Raw genomic sequence first — 18,209 nt, forward strand, 5'->3', positions numbered from 1 at the left:
TCCCTATATTGCTCAGGTTCTGTGTCCCTGTGGAGTAGACACAGGGAGCTAAGGCTCCAGAGGCTCTGTAAGGTATGCAAGGCTGCCTCACTCACAAGTGACGAAGCCGAGACCTGAACTCCAGTCCGTTGAGGTCCCCCAATGGCCAGTTTCTTGCTGTGCCTTCCCCCAGCCCTTGGGGGACACCTCTTGCTACTTCCTGCTTGGGGACACTCTGACCCAGATTGAGCTCCCACCTGTTGGCTTTGTCTGACTCTGGACGTGCTGCTCAGTGTGGCAGTACTGTGAGCACACCATGTCCCACAGGAACCCAGCACGGCAGCGAGACCCCTCCAACTCCGACCTTCCTCTGTCACCCCCAGCCAGGTGATCAAGAGTCAATCCCTTAATGAATGCACACATTCACAAAAGCTGGGGAGGTAACACCTGTCCCACTCGTGTCACAGGACTGTCGAGGTCCAAGGGGAAGGTGAATGTGGAAAGGTGTCCCGTGCTGCCCTGGGTGCCGCAGGGAAAAGGCTGAGTCACAGCAGCCCCTCCTACCCCCAACCACTACATCAGTCCAGCCTTGTTTTTGACTCTGATTTTCTAGGAGACCTTTATTCAAGAGCCTTGCCTGGCTGACAGCCACATCCTCATTCAGATGGGCCTCGCCCCTCACCCAGGTCCCCTTTCTCTGTTCACAGCTCTGGTCTTGGGTGAGCTGAAGTGAACTGAATTTCCCAATTCCTCAACAAGAACAACATTCCCAGAACCGTACTGCTAACCCCTAACCCGTGTGCCCTGCTCTGCACTTTACAAAATGTTTCCACCTTTGTCTACCTTGTGACCATCACCACAACCCTGAGAGGTTATCTCTTGCTGAGGGGACTCCAGAGAGAAAAAGGACGTGTCTAGGATCTGGAGATTCTGGGGGTCACTATGGTAGACTGGTCAAGCTCACAGACTCTGAAATCAGACTCCCTGAGTTCAAATCATAGGTCTTCCCTGGTCACATCATACACCTACTCCAAACCTCAGTTTTCCCGTCTGTAAAATGAGTGTAATTTTAGAATCTACTTAACAGGGTATGTCATTGGGTGTGGCCTGCACCCGAGCAAGGGCCAGTCCCATGATCCGCCAGCCATGGTCAGGAAGGGGGGATGCCATGGAATGGAAGCCACCGTGATGGCTCCTTTCCTCAGTAATGGCTGGACAGAGCTGGGCTGGCCTGACTCACCAAGAACAATGGCGAGCATCTGGGTGGCTTTCTTCTCCTTCTGCTGGGACAGCTTCCTGCGGCTCATAGTCTTGAGAGAGGTCCGGGTTTTGCCATTGGGCATGGACTGGATCTCAAAGATCTTGGCAATCTTGGGGTGGTCTTTGGCATGCCCATTCTTCTCTGGTTTGACGGGACTGTTGGCAGTGCTGTGGAGGCCGTGGTGGGACGGGTCGGGGAGGGTCAGCTGGTGGTGGCTGGGCGGTATGGGACTGTACCGGGTCCTCTCAGGGGGGCTGGTGCTGGACAGCATCTCCATCTCCAGCTCCTGGGCTCGGCGGGCAGCCTCCTGCGCAGAGGTAGAGAGCTCCGGGTAACGGCAGGCCAGTTCTCAGGCGTTCGGCACCCAGACTCACCGGGACCCCCTCGCCCTTCCCTATACTCCTTTAGACTCCTGCCAACACCCCAGGGTCACTCTGCTGGAAAGGCAATGAACACAATCACTGGGAGGCAGGAAGGGTCTGGGTATAGGACCCAGGACCCACAGCAGTCCCTGCCTCTAGGGTCATGCCCAGCCCCTGTCCCACAGCAATCTTTAAGGAACCTTAATAACCCCACAACCATGTGTGGGAGCCTACTACCCCAGCAATTCTCTCTTACTGACTGAGCCCCATGCACTGAGTGCCATGTGCCAGGCACTGAGCTGGCTACCGGGACTCCGCTCCTGCTTGACGCTCAGTGCCTGCCTCCGGGAGCCCGCGTTCTAAGTGCAGAGAGGGCCGCCTGTTCTCACTGCCAGGGTGGCCCGAGGCACCTGCACTGACACTCACACGTGGGTTCCACATGTTCCTTTTAGATGGACCTGGATACCAAAGGGCTCACCCCTGGGTCCCCCGCATCTTTCCTGCCGGGCTGACCTGGAGGCCCTGCTGGGGGTCCACTCATGGCTTTCCAGGCTCTTCCCTGCCTTGGGGTCTCAGTCTGAACTTCTGAAGTGTCGCCTGGCCCTGCACCTGGGTGGTTTATCTGTGCTGCTGTCCCAGGCCCGGTCCTGAGTCCCTGTTGGGCACCCATCCCATCCAGTGACTCCCTGGCGTCCCGTCCTTGCCATGCAGGTGAATGGTGGGGGCCCTGCCTCCCAAAGACACCTTCCCTGGACTTCGTGTGGGCCCTGTGCGGGTTCCACGGCCCAGCTGGGGAGGGGACACCTGCTGCTTGGACCCTGGTGCCACAGTCATCACTGGACAGAGCCCGGGGTCTGCTCTGCGTCTCTAGGCTCCACGCACAGGCTGCACTTCCCCACCAGCCCTGAGCCTGTTCTGCTCCGTCCGCTCCCCCTTCCACTCCCATGCTCAGCCTCCAGCCCCAGAACCTGCCCATAGGAATGCAGTACAGGCAGGTGGGAAGAATGGCAGAACGGCGGTGTGTGGATTCTGGGGTCTCATAGGCCTGGGCTCAAATATGCACGATCTCACTACCTAAAAGCTTTGCCTTGGGTGAGTTACCTTCCCTCTGCGAGCCTCTGTTTCCTCTTCTGTAAAATTAAAATCAGTAATCCGAATAAGACCTAACTCTCAGGGTCGCTGTGAGGATTTGATGAGCTACTAGGAACACGGTGGGTGTTCAATGAATGGTAAGAGCCATGCTTCTTATTTTTATTATGTTATGGCTAAGTCCTCCCTCCCGACCGTCTTGGGCTGGGGGTGCCTATTTGTGCCTGCAAGAACCCAGCCGTCTCGCTGCATGCCTGCCTGGGAGGTGTGCGTGGGGAGTCTGGCCCCCGCGGAAGCAACGTTGGGGAGCCTGGGAGGTGCTCTTTGACCAGCTGGTAAGATCTCCGAGAATCTTGGCAGGTGGGTTTCCCTCGGGGCGGAAAGACTTGGCTCTGGGTCCCTGACCTGAGCACTTACCACTCTCCGCCTGTTCACTGGGAAACTGCCATTGGACTTCATGATAACGGTGCAGAGTTTCATGTCCTCGGGGTGGGTGTAGTTGCCCTGTGGAGTGAGCCAGTACACTGGTCATGATAGGCAGGGGCTGGGGACAGACACCCAGTGTGGGCTAGTCAGGCTGGAAACAGGGGCTCCCAGAAAGGCAGAGTTGGAGGGTAGAGGCCTGAGAAGGTAAGACTGAAGGCTGGTACTACAAGGAAAGATGATGGGCAGGATGAGGGACAAACAGGCCCTGGTTTTGTGGGCACATGCTAGGCGTAGTCATAATCCTTCACAGTGAATCCTCAAGACCACGCTGAGAGGTTGGCATTATGATTCCCATTTAACAGATGAGAAAACTGAGGCTCAGAGAAGTTAAGCAACTTGCCCAAGGTCACTCAGCAAAAAGGTGGGAGTGCCAGGCCTTGAAACTGATACGTCTAACCCCAAACTCTGGCTCCTTTGATGCCCTCACACTGCCTTCCTCAGGGAGGGCCGAGCAGAGGGGAGAAATCAAGAGATGTAAGGGGTGGGAACGAATGAAAAAAAAGGGGGAGGGGAGGAGGGGGAAAAAGCTGGGGAGGAGGAGGGAGGCGTGCATGGAGGGGCGGACAGGGACCATGGAAGGTAAAGGAGAGGGAGGGAAGCACAGATCGCGGACAGGGAGAGAGGGGCCAGAGTGAGGAAAGGACAAGTGATGGGAAAAGAAGAAGAGCCAAGGAAGGTACATTCAGACCCAGATCTCCAAGCAAAGACTTCTCCCAGGCAGCTCCTGGAGGTCACCACCTGTGGACTCAGCCCTACCCAGGTGCTGGGAAACCCTCCAGCCTAGACCGCAGTCTGTCGTGGTGTCCCTGTGTCCCCGGCCCCCAGCTGAGCATGGGCCAGCCCCGTGGGTGATGGTGGGGGGTGGGCCCTGGAGGGGAGGGGGTGTCTGAGGACCTTGAGCGGGGCCTTCAGGTTGGCCCTGAAAGCCCGGCTGCTCCGCTTCGTGTTGACCCGCTTGCGACGCCTGCGGAGGACGATGTAGATCTTGATGTAGACCAGCAGCGTGACGATGAAGGGCACATAGAAGGACACGACAGAGGAGTACACCACGAACGCGGGGTTGGCGATTATGCACTCGTTCTGGTCTGGGGGGAGGAGAGCGGAGGAGGGGGTGTCAGCAGCTCCGGGGGCCACAGCGCTGCCGCCAGAGACCTTTCTGTCCTCTGTGGGACAGAGCGCAGCAAGGGGACAGAGAGTACGCCGGGGCATCTGCAGGCGCCTGGAAATGCTGGATGGACACCAGCACGTGGTGTAGACCAAAGACTGAAAAACAACCTTGAGCAAAAAAGCTAAGCTGCTTCCAAGCTTTTCCATTAATGCTCCCTCCTTAGTTCATTATTCCTTTCACCATCCGTGAACACCCACGTGGAGCAGGAGTGTTGGGAAAAAATAACAGAAGGAAATTCTTTTAAAAGAGTAATCCCTTCTTTGCGCCCTTCCCGTCTACTTGGGGGAGGTCTGCCACCTAGGACAGGGAAACTTGGTCCTGTGTGCTGAACCCGCCTGGGCTCCAGCGTGCTTCCAAGTTTCCTTCCTGTCCGTCCTCTAACTCAGGGCCTTTCCAGATTGAGCTGAGCATATCAAGCCCTAGTCCAGCTTCTTGGAATTCCCACAAGACTTGGATGGCAAGGCTTCCCTGTATCCTGCCCCCTGACGGTCTGCAGAGGTGCTCCACACCCCCGGGGCCTCCCCCGTGAGAGAAAGCATTACATGGAGCCGGGCTGGCAGGCAGGCCCAGGACCTGCTTGGCATCAGAGGTAGGGACAGGCGCGCCACACTAGCTGCTGCTGGTTCCTACCTTCCCTGTCCCAGGTGCCTCAGGCTATACGGGGCTTGGCCAGCCCCAGGGCTGCAGCCTCCTTACACGGATACCATCGCTGAGGGTGGGGGAGCCCAGGGCTCACCCCCAGTGCATGCACACACACATACATGCATACACACATAGTTTGTGCAGCTGTCTGACTTGCTTCAACTTAATAAAGCTGAAAATGACCAGACCCCCCACCCCACCCAACCCCATCCTGCCCTGAGCTACTGCTTCTCCCTGGCCCATCCAGGTACAGTTCAGAGCCAGGCTTGGCCCGGGAGACCCAGCCTGGCCTCCGTCCTGTGTCTGCACCAGGGGTTCAGCTCCCTGGCAGTCCTGAGCTGGAGGCCAGCAGAGCCCCAGACAGACCGAGGCGAGCCTCACCTGTGTTGTTGAGTCCAAAGAGCAGCGGGCAGGAGATGGTAAAGGACAGGACCCAGACGATGGCAATCATGACGGTGACGCGGCGTTTGGAGCTGTAGCGAGTGTTGTAGAGCATGGGCATGGCCACGGCCGTGTACCTGCGAGGTTGTGGGCCAGGGGACCCTGAGTCTGGGCTGCAGGCCCGGGGACCCCTTGTTCCACAGCAGGTACACACCAGAGATGCCCTGCACCTTGGGGACTGAGAGTTGTCACCTCCATGAAGCCTACCCAGATGTAGATACCCTACATCACTCCTTTCTCCTGACCCTGCCCACACAGCCTTTGGAGCCTCATGGCTGACCAGCTACCGTTTACTCCTGGGCCCTCTTATCTATTACTCCAGTCTCCCAGCTTGGATTGTAGGGTGTCTGAGGGGCCAGGCTCTGGGTCTTTGCACCTCTGAAACCAGACCTGGGCTGGGCTCCCAGAAGGTGGAAGTGTTTGCTGATGGATTGGGAGCCAGGCGCCTCAGAGCAAGAGTGAAGCCCCATTGGGTAGAAGAGAAGCACAGTAGTAATTGTTTATGGTCCCTCATACTCCTCTACCCAGCATCTCTCGAAGGGTAGCTCATCCCATGTTCCAAGAACCCCACGAGGGGAGTAGAGCCAGGGCCTCAGGGAGCCTGCGTGGCCTGTGTGTGCAAATCAGTGAAAGGTTCCAAGGCTATGGTTTGGCAAGCTGAGCATGGCCTGGGCCCCCTCAGGCCGGTGCTGGATGTGAAATTCACCCAGACGCTGCAGCCCCGCCCGGACAGGTGTCATCATCCTTGATTTCTGGACAAAGCAGGGCTGTGAGGACTTGCACACTCTGCCCAAGGTCATGTCCGTAGGAAGTGACAGAGCTAGGGCTGCAGCCAGAACTAAGAGCTTTCTTGTCTTTAGCAGTTGCTGTTTGGGTATCCTTGGTAGCCTCACTGTCTGTTGGACGGCCTGTACTCCCCTAGCCAGACACACGGGCCCCTGCACATGTGTGCGCGTACACATGTGCACACACACACACAGCATGCACAAACATACAGGCCCGCAGGCAAAGCCGTGCAGCCTCACAGGCAGAGCCTGACCCTGCAGGAGAGCTGGGGAAGCCCAACATGTGACCGGCCTGGGTCCCCCTCCCCGCTGGCTGGGCTCACCTGTCGATGCTGATAGCACACAGGTTCAGGATGCTTGCCGTGCACATCATGACGTCCAGAGTGACAAAGATGTCACAGTGAATCCTGCTGAATTTCCACTCGCCCACCACCTGGGGACAAAGCACCAGAAGGGGTGGGCAGCAGACGAGGAGATAGGCTTCGGCCCCATAGCTCGCCTCTCCTGGGGCAGATCAGGCCGCAGGCTCAGAGGGCAGTTACGGGGGTCTTGTGAGGCTCCAGCTGGGTTCTGGGGGAGAAGTGGGGCAGCAAGGGGGAGCCTGAGGCCCTTGTCCCTAGTCCCCTCTCCTTCTAGATACATAAGGTCCCTTGGTGCCAAGAACCAGGCTAGAAGAAAGATGAGCAACTTTCTACCAAGTGCCACTACTTCAAGCCTTCATTTTGCAATACAGCCATGTGATGAGCTTGCAATCCCATTCCACTGATGGGGAAACTGAGCCTCAGAAATGGGCAGTGACTTGCCCAAGGCTGGTCGGCTCAGCTTCTGATCCTGCCTGGGCCCAGGTTCCTGGGGCCGGGGTGGGGGGTGGAAGGGGGCGCGGCAGTGCCTTCAGAGCAGCACCGTGCAGAGCACAGAATCAGGGTGCAAAGAGTGTCTGTTAAAGATGAGAGTGAGGGGCGCCTGGGTGGCTCAGTGGGTTAAGCTGCTGCCTTCGGCTCAGGTCATGATCTCAGGGTCCTGGGATCGAGTCCCGCATCGGGCTCTCTGCTCAGCAGGGAGCCTGCTTCCCTCTCTCTCTCTCTGCCTGCCTCTCCATCTACTTGTGATTTCTCTCTGTCAAATAAATAAATAAAATCTTTAAAAAAAAAAAAAAAAAAAAAGATGAGAGTGAGGACCATGGCTCTGAACTGAGAGCCGGAAGCTTCCAGCCTGGAAGCATGAACATCCCCTTCCTTAAGGACCCTACTCAATGACTCAATGACTGTCATGGCCGGCATGATCAAATGAGCCAACCTGGGGCCCGACAGAGCTCCAGCTGGGACCCATCAGCTGAGTGATTTCTCGGACCGCCCAGCTCACCTCCCATGAACCGGTGTCCGTGGTGCAGTGACCTTGCAGGGCTGCTCTGAGGGCCACATGGGAGACGTGGCGCATGGAGGACGGGACACGAGGCACGGCCCTTAGTAAGCACTCTCAAATGGAGCATTGGATGGCTAAGGAACAAACAGCCCATTTTATCCGGAGAAAAACTGAGCCCAGAGTGGAGGAAGAGGCCAGGCCAGCGGAGAAGGCACCAGGCAACTTGTTGGTGGGAGCCAGGGAGGACCTACCTCCAGGTAGACGACCCAGGGCATGACGAGTGTGGCCACCAGGAGGTCGGCCACCGCAAGGCTGACGATCAGGTAGTTGGTGGTGGTCTGTAGCGCCTTCTCGCGGGACACGGCCATGCACACCAACACGTTGCCGAAGACGATGACGAAGATGAGCAGGGTGAGCAGCATGGCGTAGTAGTTATAGTGGGGCTTGCCCACCTTGCCTTCCGACCCGTTGAAGGGCCGGCTCCAGTTGCGGCTTTCCGGATCATCATCGTACCAGGACAGGTTCAGGGGATCCATCAGGGCAGCGGGTGGCCGGGCTCTGGCCAGGAAAGACGGACACAGGGAGTGAGCAGGAGGACCTCCCCAAGTGTGCCGCCTCCCCCGGGAAGGCTCCAGGGCTAAAGCCAACCCCGGGAAGTTAGCAGCAGTCTCCAGCTTTGAGATTGTCAGCTCTGAATCTACCAATTTTCTTACAACATTGGGGCCCGCTGCCACTACGCTGCTGGCAAGTCCTTGCCGATGGCAAAACAAATGAGCAAGTGTGATTTTTTTTTTTTTTAAGTATAATAGAGTAAATGAGCTTGAAAAGAGCTGGTCGTTCATTCGTCTATTCCACAAACAGTAAGCACGTCCCAGGCACCCCACACTTGAGACAAGGTAGCGAGAAGGTCCAGCTTTCAGGGGCAGGAAGAGGAGTGTGCCTTCATTCATTCTTGATTCTATAAATACGTAGTGAGCACTGTTCTATGGAGTGCTGGAAACAGGGCAGGTACAAAATACACATGGTTCTCCGGCGCACGTTCTAAAAGAAACAACAGCTAGTGAATCAAGCAATTTAATCTCTAAGCAGTGGGCACTAGGAAATGGAATGCAGGAGAGACACCTAACCTAGTTTAAGGATAGAAAGAAGACTTCCCAAGGAAGTGACGTTTGACAGACACCCAAAGGTGTGTAGGAATTGAGCAGGGGAAGAGCTGGAAGCCCAGGGAAGGGTCTCAACACAAGAAGCATCATAAGCAAATGACAGAGCGAGAGAGCAGGTGCCCAGTGGAAAGCTAGGAGGAGATTCATTTGGGTCAGCTGAAACCCAGAGGGATTCGGCATGAGTGGAACTGAGGAGGCTGCCACAGCAAGGCCCTGGAAGGCTTTACAAGGGCTGCTAGATTTGACTCAGAGGGCAGCGGGAACCACATGATCAGATATGGCTCCCAGACAGAAGGTTCCTGACCACTCTATAGAGGATGGAAGGGTGTGCCAAGCAGGTGGCAGGACAGCAGCTGGGAGGCTAAAGGAACCCAAGGAAGAGATGATGAGTTTCTACAAGAGAGCCCTGAGAAATTCCTGAAGGAGGTGTCATGTGATACAGTAAAAAGAGGAATTAGCCAGACAACAGAGACTGGGAGACATTGCAGCTAGGGGGAATACAACACAGTCCCAGACAACAACTCTATTTGGCTAAAAATGTAAGGCATGGTGGTGGGGTGGGGAATGAAACCGGAGGGCAATTCATGGCTCAGAGTGGGTCTCATAAGCTTGGGAGCCCACTGAGAGGTTGGGCACTGAGGAAAGATCACTGGGCTGGTGTTTTAGAAAAGTGGCCGCTGCAGTGTAGAGGACCCCTTGGAGGAGGCGAGGCTGTGGCTGTAATTCAGGTAAGAGAGGGTGGTCGTCTGAATGACGGTGGCAGCAATGAGAATGGAGAGGTGTTTAGCATCGGTATCTAACTTGTAAGTCAGTATCCCGGAAATTGCTCATTGTGTAGATATGGGATGGGAGAGGGGCCAGAGCACACGAGGAGAGAAGGTGTAGAGGAAAACTGCATTTCTGCCTTGGGCTCTGGAAGAAGAAAGAGCAGGAGGCAAGAGAGCCAGAGCAGCAGACCTGAGCTGCATCGGGCACCGGTGAGCCTGACAGCCTGTGTTTGGGTTGTGATTGGAACATAACACACATAAAATACAGCTCACTTTCCTGCTAACGAAAGTGTCCCTAGTTTACATGATGGGAGGCAGCTTATCAGGAATTCAAGGCATTCCACACAAAGCACTATGCTTTCCAGGGGCTTTGCTACCCCCAAGGGATTGGAAATCCACTACTTTATGCCATTTGGGATGAACATGGTTCCAGGTCCAAATCAGGGAGGGAAGTACACCAGCTACAAGAGGTCAGAGAGGGGACTCTGAAGAAGGGTCTGCCCACCTTCTTCCACCTACCGCCCTCATCCTCGTCTGACACACCTGCTCTGCAACTTCTCAGCGCGAGCGTGGAAGGTGTCCTACCCAGCACCACCAGTCTGGAGTCTCTGGGGAGGTCACAACGCCTAACTCCACATGGGATGGCATGAAATGACCCCCGTGCAACTCATCTTCCGGCTCTAGGGTGGAGAAACCCAGTGTCGCAGCGGTGCTGCCCTCTGCAGACCCATGGCCCGTCTTCCCACTTGGAGCACACAGCACATACCCATCAGGCAACAGGGGCTCCTCCTGCTCCCTCCTGTTCTCACTCAGCACCTCTCAAGCCCGCTAGCCGTAGAGCAATGTGCCAGGCACTGAAGGGGGCCTGGAGACACAGAGGCTCCTGAACATTCTTTCTGCCTCCGCGGGGCCAGTGGCCTCTGATGGAGACTCTGTGGCTTCCTTTCTAGCCCATCCCACGCCCTCTCAACACCCAACCAGACTCGTGCTTCTGCTCAAAATCCAGAACCAGCCTACGACATCGCTTCATACACCTACAGAGGGTTTGATAGTCGGCTCCAATACATATATATCACGCAATATATGTATTACCTCATTTACCCTCAAAACAACCTCTATGGCTTATAATTTATCCCCACACTACAAATGAGAAAGGTCTTTGGAAAACATTCCTTCCTTTCCCCTGCTAGCCTAGCCCCAACCCATCCTTCAATGCAAGGCTTGCACAGGAGCCTCCTTCCCTGGAGTCCATCTCAAGCGCTCTCAGCTGGACCATCTCCCTCTCTCCTTGGGGGGGTCCCAGAGCATCATCCCTGAGTTCCATTCTGGAACATACCCCCTCTGTGTATCTGTTTTTTTCCCCCCACAATGGATTGTAAGCATCTTTTTTTTTTTTTTTAAAGATTTTTTTATTTATTTATCAGAGAGAGAGAGGGGCAGAGAGCGAGCACAGGCAGGCAGAATGGCAGGCAGAGGGAGAAGCAGGCTCCCTGCTGAGCAAGGAGCCCGATGTGGGACTCGATCCCAGGACGCTGGGATCATGACCTGAGCCGAAGGCAGCTGCTTAACCAACTGAGCCACCCAGGCGTCCCGGATTGTAAGCATCTTAAGAGTTATACCACGTCTTGCTCATGCCTCGTCGTCTTCATGGAATAAACAAATTAAAGAGCATATGCTCTTGTTTTCTGGGATCTGCAGGTAATAAGTTGTTTGCTGAACTCACTGGGAGGCTCTGTGAGTCCAACTGGGAAGAAAAGCCCTCCGCCTTGGAATGTGGGTACACAGCTAGGCCACCCGATGAGCAAGAGACAGAAGAGAAAGGCAGCCCCAAAGTACCACAGGTGTTGCATGTTGGATCCCCAGAAAGAAGACTCTGGGGAGGAAGTTAGCGCGTAGGGAATTTACTGGGGAACTTTCGTAGGATGGAGGCTTGCAGAGAAGGGCAGGGAGCGGGACTGGGCCGAGGAGAGGCTGAGTTGCTTTGCAGTCCCATCAAAGGCCGCCTCAGGTGAGCTCCTCAGAGAACCTACAGAGGTGTCCCTTCTCATAATGATCACAGGGTGTGGGCTGTCCCAGGGAAAGGATGTGACTTTGAGAGAGGCATCTTTCTTTAAGTGGGTGCCCCAAGAGGGTAGACCCGTCCTGAAATGTCAGCTGTCAGCAGGCCCAGTAGTTGGGGCGGGGAGCGGGGGGGAGACATGTTGGTCCTGCAGGGGTCTGGGGCTCACTCTGCCACCCGTGGGCAGAGATCAGAGAGGAAACGCACAGGTCCATGGCTGGGGTGCTCATGGAGGGCTTCCTGGAGGGGCAAGAGCTTCAACGAGAATTTATAATCATGGGTCCAGTGAGATAGCGAATTGAGCATTGCCAGTCAGGGCAGGGGTGGGGGTGAAGCTCTCATTCCTCTGCTTGTCAGCCTTTCTGCAGGACAAGAGTGAAGAACGAGTCCCTTCACCCAAGGCTGGAAAGGCCTCATGCATTTAATTTTCTAATTCAGTATCTATTCTAGATAGTTGTTTTTTTTTTTCTGATACAAATGTAATCAATTAACATTACAGAAAGAATGGGGAAACCAAGTTAGTCCTAAATGCCTGTAGACTCTATTAATATCTTGGTGCAGGATTTTCCTCCAACCCCCAGAGCCAGCCCCTGTCCCTAGCGTGTCCGCAGCACCTTTCCACCTGGGGCCAACATGGCTCACAAGCAGGGGCCCTCTGGCTAGCTCTCAAGTCACACCAAGCAGAGCAGGAATTCAGCAAATTCAGCCCCACAGAGGAGGTACTCTGGCATGAGAGGTATCAATGTAAGATAGGACTGAGGACTGAGAAACCTGGGTCCCAATCCTAACTCCACCTTTATTCGCTCTGGGGATCTTGGCCAGACTACTTGGCTTCACTGAGCCTCAGTTTTCCCACTTGCAAAATGGGGATAAAAATTACTGTCATGAGGAGAGAGTAAGATGATGCTTGTGTGGCTGCCCAGGTAAGCTCTCAAGGACTGTGAACTTTACAAATCAAACCAAGCAAAAGAACTAAAAGAAACAAGCACTCGGACCACAAGCCTGAAGCTCCTGGAGGTGAAGTGACTAGACTGTCCAAATGCAGTCCCCTGGGGTCAGGGGTTGCCCTGGGGACCCGCTGTTATACCATGCTGCCTCCTCCGGCTTGGCCTTGGAAAGCGGGGGTCTAGATAAGGGGAGAAGGGGCCCAAGACACGGCAAACCACCCCTGGGAGGAAGGAAAGAATAAAGGCAAGGTCTATGCCTGAGCCAGGCAATACCAACTGCCATGTTTCCTAGGCTCCAAGATAGAGCTGAATGTGAGATGGACCATTGTTTAATGCACCACTAGGAAAGAAAAAACGCTATCAACCTGCAATACAGCTCTAAGATGGGCTCCACTGTACAATGCATTCTGATTTCAGAGACATTAAAATGTGTGTATGTGGAGGTGGGGGAGGTGTGCACCCTAGAATGCTTAAAATATAGCAGTCTTCTGGCAATTTCTTTGCCGGCTTTTATTCGGGACACCTTAGTACCCACTCGGCACATCCCTGCTCCAGCCACATCCCTTCCTCTTTGCTTCCAGCCCAGGGCTCCAGGAGGTGTCCCAGAAGGGTCTGTCCCACAAAGCTATGGTCTTTCTCACTCCAGGGGCTCCAGGAGGGCCCCTCAGATGCCTGTTCTTGCTTGGGCCCTCCAGCCTCTCCATCCCTGTCAGAGCTTCTGTTGGGGGTCGAGGGAGGGGGCTCCAGGTTATTCTGGCTGGTCCAAGCCTCAGAGAAGCCACGTGAGGTCAGGGCCTGCTCACAGCCTCTGGAGCTGACAATGGCCACACTGGAGAGCAGTTGGCACCCTGCGTGTACCAGGATGGTCCACATTTCTTATTCTTTTTCAAAAAGGAGACGGCTACATGTATGACCCAAGGCAAATTACCCTCAAAGGAAATTTCAGATAAATAAATTTCATATTATTTTTAAAACTTTCTGTCATCAGAACAAGAATCCCGATTTGGGGTTATGAAAATAGGGTCACCTTGCTCACCAACCTCCAGACGCCACCTCCATTCTCCTCCAGGCGGCTAGGCTAGTGGCTCACGTGTCAAACTCCTAACCAGTCCCAATCAATGAGCATTTAGTGAGGGCCAGATACATACATGGTCACTGCCATGCTCAGCAACTTAGTCCTGCTCCTAGAACAGGGATGGATGAGCTAACCTTGTTGCTAAAGATTGAAATGTGTGCCTCTCAATGTGTGCCTTGGGGAAGTCATCCCCCCAAGGGGATGGTATGGGGAGCTGAGGTCTGGATGACTTGAGGACAGCGTCAAGAGAAGGCAGCCATCTGCAAGCCTGGAAAGCAGCACTCACCAGAACCCAAGCATGCAGGCCCCTTGACCTCAGACTCCCAGCCTCCAGGACTGTGAGGAAGTTAATTTCTGTAGTTGAAGCCCCCCATCTAGGGTACTTTGTTAAAGCAGCCCGAGCTGACAGAGACCCCAGTGGGAAGAGCTGCTGTTTCTCTCCCAAAATATCACCCTCCTCTTCCATGTGCGGCGAAGCAGGGCCTCTGCTGCTCCACCAGCAGATGTTGGCAGAGGAAGTCCTCAGGTGCGCTGTGGCCTCCTAGATGACTTCTCAGCTGCCCTGGTGCAGGGGAAAGAGCTTTGGGAGCTCCGTGGTGCACCCCACCCCCCACAAGCCTCGGGCCATCTTAGTGCCAGAGACCCCCCTGACCCTCATCTGTCTCCAGTACTCAGCTCAGAAGGGCAACCATCACCTGAAAGACCTTCCAGAATCATCCACTTGTTGGTCTCTTCCCCTTCCATCCAGCTCTCCTTAACGTCCAGCCTTGTTCCCACCCGTTCTGCTGGTTGCTGCCCTCAGAGCCCACAGCAAAGCTTCCCAACATGGCGTCTGGAGTGAATCGAGGTGTATGGGTTAGTTCAGTGCAAGTGGACAGTGGAGGGGGCTTTTCTAGCTTCCTGGCCTTCTGCCACTTACCCTTTGGGCTTTCCCGTGTGTGACCATTTCCTGTTTGTGCTCTCATTTGAAAATGAGCCGGCTGTCCAGGTGAGGAAGACAGGGGGCCCAGACGGAGAGCTGGGGCAGAGCTGGCCCACGGAGGCTGCCCCTGCAGTGCACCTCTCACACCACCTGCCAGAGCTGGGGCAGGGAGGGGAGGAGGGGAAGGCGGAGGCTGGCTGAAGGAGGCAGGAAGCTCTCCAGCACACCCCAGCAGCCTGCAGTCCCCACAGCCTGCAAACACAAACAGCCTTTCACAAGTACTTGGAAGGAAAAAAAAAAAACAAACAACTTCAAAATTCCAGTTTGAGGCTGATACCCCAAACCTGGTGGGTACAGTGGCCCTTGATCCCCAGACTGGTGGGATGGGGCCAGAGGGGTCAATCCCTTAGGAAAGCCTGGGACCCAGGAGCAAAGCTGTTGGGAGGGGTGGGGTTATGTTCCCTCTCTAGTTTGATTCCATCCACCAGCAAAACTTGGGGACACAGGGCCCAGAGGTGGGGCGGGAGGAACCCTTGGCACAGTAGAAACTCCAGCAGCCTGGTTCCCGTGGTGCTCCTGGTGCTGCCTCCCCAGAAAGCTTGGCATTTGAAGGAATCAAATTGTCTAATTAAAATTTAACAATCTCTTCTCAGGTTCCATTGCTGCTGAGACACTGCTGTCTTAAACACATCATTTTCCCTTTTTTTCTGAAACTTGAAGCATTTCAATGAAGAAGAAGGGATGGGGAGGGGAGTACTTTGCATTTGCATCTCAAAAGCAGCTTGTGGAGTGCTGGCACGGGCGGGGACTGGAGAGGGAGTGCGCAAGGGGCTCCTCCTCAAGGCCCAGGAATTCCTGCTGCCCCAGCTCCTCCACAGAGGGGTCCAAATTTGGGGGTGGGCACCTCCCGTGCCTCCTGCAGCTCCAGCAAGAGTGGGATCCGAAGGAGGGGGCGGGAAGGAGCCTCCAATCCTTCCTACAACAAAGGGAAACCCGAAGTCTTTAACTAATGCCCTGGAAGGAGAGATGGATGCTATCATCTCCAGGCTGACCCTTTCCTCACCCCTGACTCTTCCTTGGCCTCCCAGGCCCAAACAGGAAGGGTGAGCCAGGTGGTGAGGCCCTGAGTCTGGCCCAGGTGCCAGTGGTCATTCTTAGGGGAAGAAACACTTGCTTTTGCCCAGGGGTGGGAAAGGGCCCAGGTAAGGTCCTGGACCTACAAATTCCTAGGGCTCAGGCATGGAGGGGGATATCTGTTACCTCCTGGACTCCCTCCATTGTTCTTGCTTTTCTCCACCCAGAGCCTCTGGGCAGCTGTGGGGGATCAGGTTTGGACTATTTAAAGAGACCTAGGCTAGTGGGGAAGGAGGGGGTGTGGTCCTAAGAACCAGGGGTGGCAGGCACCTGCTCCAAGCTTCCTCACTGCTCCCTGGAGCTAAACCTGGCCAGGCTGCCCCTTGCCTCCTGCCTCACAGCAGAGAGGAGCTGCCCTCGGGCACTCACTCAACTTCCTGTTCCCAGAGCCACAAAGCCACCAGCCTAAGTACCACTTGCTGCTCTCCCCTCCTGGGTTCCCAAGTCTCTACCCCTAACCAGGCCCAATCCTTCCATGGAGGCTCAAGTTCCCATTGTCCCAGCTGACCTCGTCCTCCTGGGACCCTCCAGGACAAGCCCTTCTCCAGGGAAGCCTTCCCGAGGCTCCAGCCCTGAGCCATCGTCTGGCGGGCTACGTTCACAGCACCTGTGCTCCTTAGTGGCCCTCATCAGAGCGTAATTAAGTCACTTGTCTAATTATTTGTTTAGTGTCGATTCTTCTTGCCAACCTGGGAGCTACACCAGTGTAAGGATAACACTTATGTTGTCTTTTATTTACCTGGCCTTCTCAATTTCTAGCATGGTGGTGGCCATGGTGAGTAAATGTCAAGGAGGCACTCATGGGAGCCAGAACCTCACTCAGGTCGAGAGGAGCCAGGCCCAGGGTCTTCTTCTGCCCTGGTTGTTATTCCTCCCCCAGATCCTTCTGGAGGGGTACCAGTAGCCTCCCCCAAGATCTCTCTCTGGCCCTCTGGGCCTGGGTCACAGAGTTGGATACCCAACTGTTTGGGGTCCATAGAGGGAATTTTCCAGTGGGGCGCACAGAGTTGCAAGCCACTGAAAGAGAGAACGCACATATGTGAAGGGGATTGAATATAGGCATGTGGGGAGGTGGGGAGACGTCAGTTCTGTGGGAAAAGGTGCAGAGAGCCTGTGGGGATGGCTTCTGGGCTCCCAGAAGGCCTGGGGGGGGCAGCAGTTCACAGTGTCTAGATGAGGACCCCACGGAGGGAGTGACATCCCAGCAGGCCAAGGCGGCTGGAGCTGTTTCTCACACAGCACCAAGCAGCGGCCTGAATGTCACGGAGACAGGGTGGGTCCCAAGAGATGAGAGCAGAGCATGATTGGGGCCTTCCCAGCCCTCATGCTGCCATGTTTCCCCCTCTTTCCAACATGGCCAGGTGCCCAGGCCCTGCCCAGGGGTCCCTGGGAGTATGAAGTGTCCCAAGAGGCCAGGACCAAGGAGGGCTGCAGGGCTAGCTCAGGGCTGGCCCCCTCTCCCTCTTCTAAGGTAGAGTGAGGCAGGGTCTGGAGACCCAGATAATGCAAGAAAGGAGTCTGCCTGACAGCCCCATCCCTGTGCATTTTGAAGGCTCCGTAAAAATGTCTCTTCACGAACTGTCAAAGTGTCACAAATTAATTAACTGTTAGCTGGGAGTGACTCAGTGTGGGGAGGGGGCGGGGAGCCAAGGCTCCAGTACCACTCAGCTAAGCGGGCTGGTGGTGCTATTCTCCCCGTGCGTGTGCTGCCTGCTGATTAAAAATCCTCGCAGCTCAACCCCGCGCAAGGGACAGGGCAGATAGCTGGGGCAGCTCACGTGCAGAGCAGAAAATTGGCAGGTGGGAAGCAGGGTGGAGGGCGTGGGGCCCGGGGCCCCCTCCCCAAGGAAGGAAACACAGTGGGGAGAAGGAGGCCTCTACAAATTGCTCAGATCTAAATTCAGAAAGGAGCCCACAGGCTGGCACTGGGTTTTCCCCCCTTCCTTTCTCTTTTTTCCCCTTTGCAGCTCCCCCTTCCCCCTCAGGATGACAAGAATTGGGAAGTTGAGCTGGGTTTGCCCTGAGCACTGGGTCACGGAGCCCAGGAGGCAGGTACACTTAGCCAGACTCACCAGCAGGAGCCCGGAGAGGAGGGAGGGCGAGTCTCAGACCAGCCTCCTTGACCTTTACTTTAATTTCAGGAAAGAATTGAGAAAACATGCTCTTGAAAGCCAAGAGGGAGACAAATCCTGAACCTTATTGCTCTGGAAGGAGGAAAAACAGTCCTTGCTATTTGGCAGAAAATGGCTTCGCTTTATGAAAAGACACCCCTGTTCGTGAAAACAAGCGGCGGGTGAGTCCGAATAAGAGCCAGCACCCACCATCCCGCCACTGGGAGCCCTGGGGTCCCATGCCTGCCCCCCACCAACCCTTCACTGCCGCAGGCTGGCACTGGGGACTGTGGGGACACTACTTTTGCAGGAAGGAGAATGGAGCTCTTTCCCCGATGCAGGGTGAGGGAAAGGAGGCAGCAAGGTCTAACTTTATGACTCCTGCCCAAAGACCAACTGAAGGTAAAACCTCACGGCCAGGACGCAGTCAATAAGATCCAGATTGTGGAAAAATAT

The 18,209-nt window shown here is 55.2% G+C and overlaps 1 protein-coding gene across 4 annotated transcripts in view; it reads right to left on the bottom strand.

Annotated features, from left to right (window-relative positions):
• Positions 1 to 18,209, bottom strand: part of DRD2 (dopamine receptor D2) — a 67,338-nt gene that overhangs the window by 1,721 nt on the left and 47,408 nt on the right. For 3 of the 4 annotated variants that reach the window (XM_045077475.1, XM_004749849.3, XM_004749851.2), the window contains 6 exons: positions 7,827 to 8,133; positions 6,537 to 6,646; positions 5,369 to 5,505; positions 4,072 to 4,262; positions 3,109 to 3,195; positions 1,220 to 1,547 (listed from right to left, as the gene is read on the bottom strand). In XM_045077475.1, the coding sequence (XP_044933410.1) occupies positions 1,220 to 1,547; positions 3,109 to 3,195; positions 4,072 to 4,262; positions 5,369 to 5,505; positions 6,537 to 6,646; positions 7,827 to 8,111 (1,138 nt within the window). In that variant the 5' untranslated portion in view covers positions 8,112 to 8,133. Of the gene's footprint in view, positions 1 to 1,219; positions 1,548 to 3,108; positions 3,196 to 4,071; positions 4,263 to 5,368; positions 5,506 to 6,536; positions 6,647 to 7,826; positions 8,134 to 18,209 lie in introns of those variants that run through there. The other variant, NM_001310199.1, reaches the window with a different exon arrangement.

Source organism: Mustela putorius, unplaced genomic scaffold, assembly GCF_011764305.1.
Source record: "Mustela putorius furo isolate JIRA1106 unplaced genomic scaffold, ASM1176430v1.1 tig00000198_pilon_pilon_pilon, whole genome shotgun sequence".
Lineage (NCBI taxonomy): Eukaryota > Metazoa > Chordata > Mammalia > Carnivora > Mustelidae > Mustela > Mustela putorius.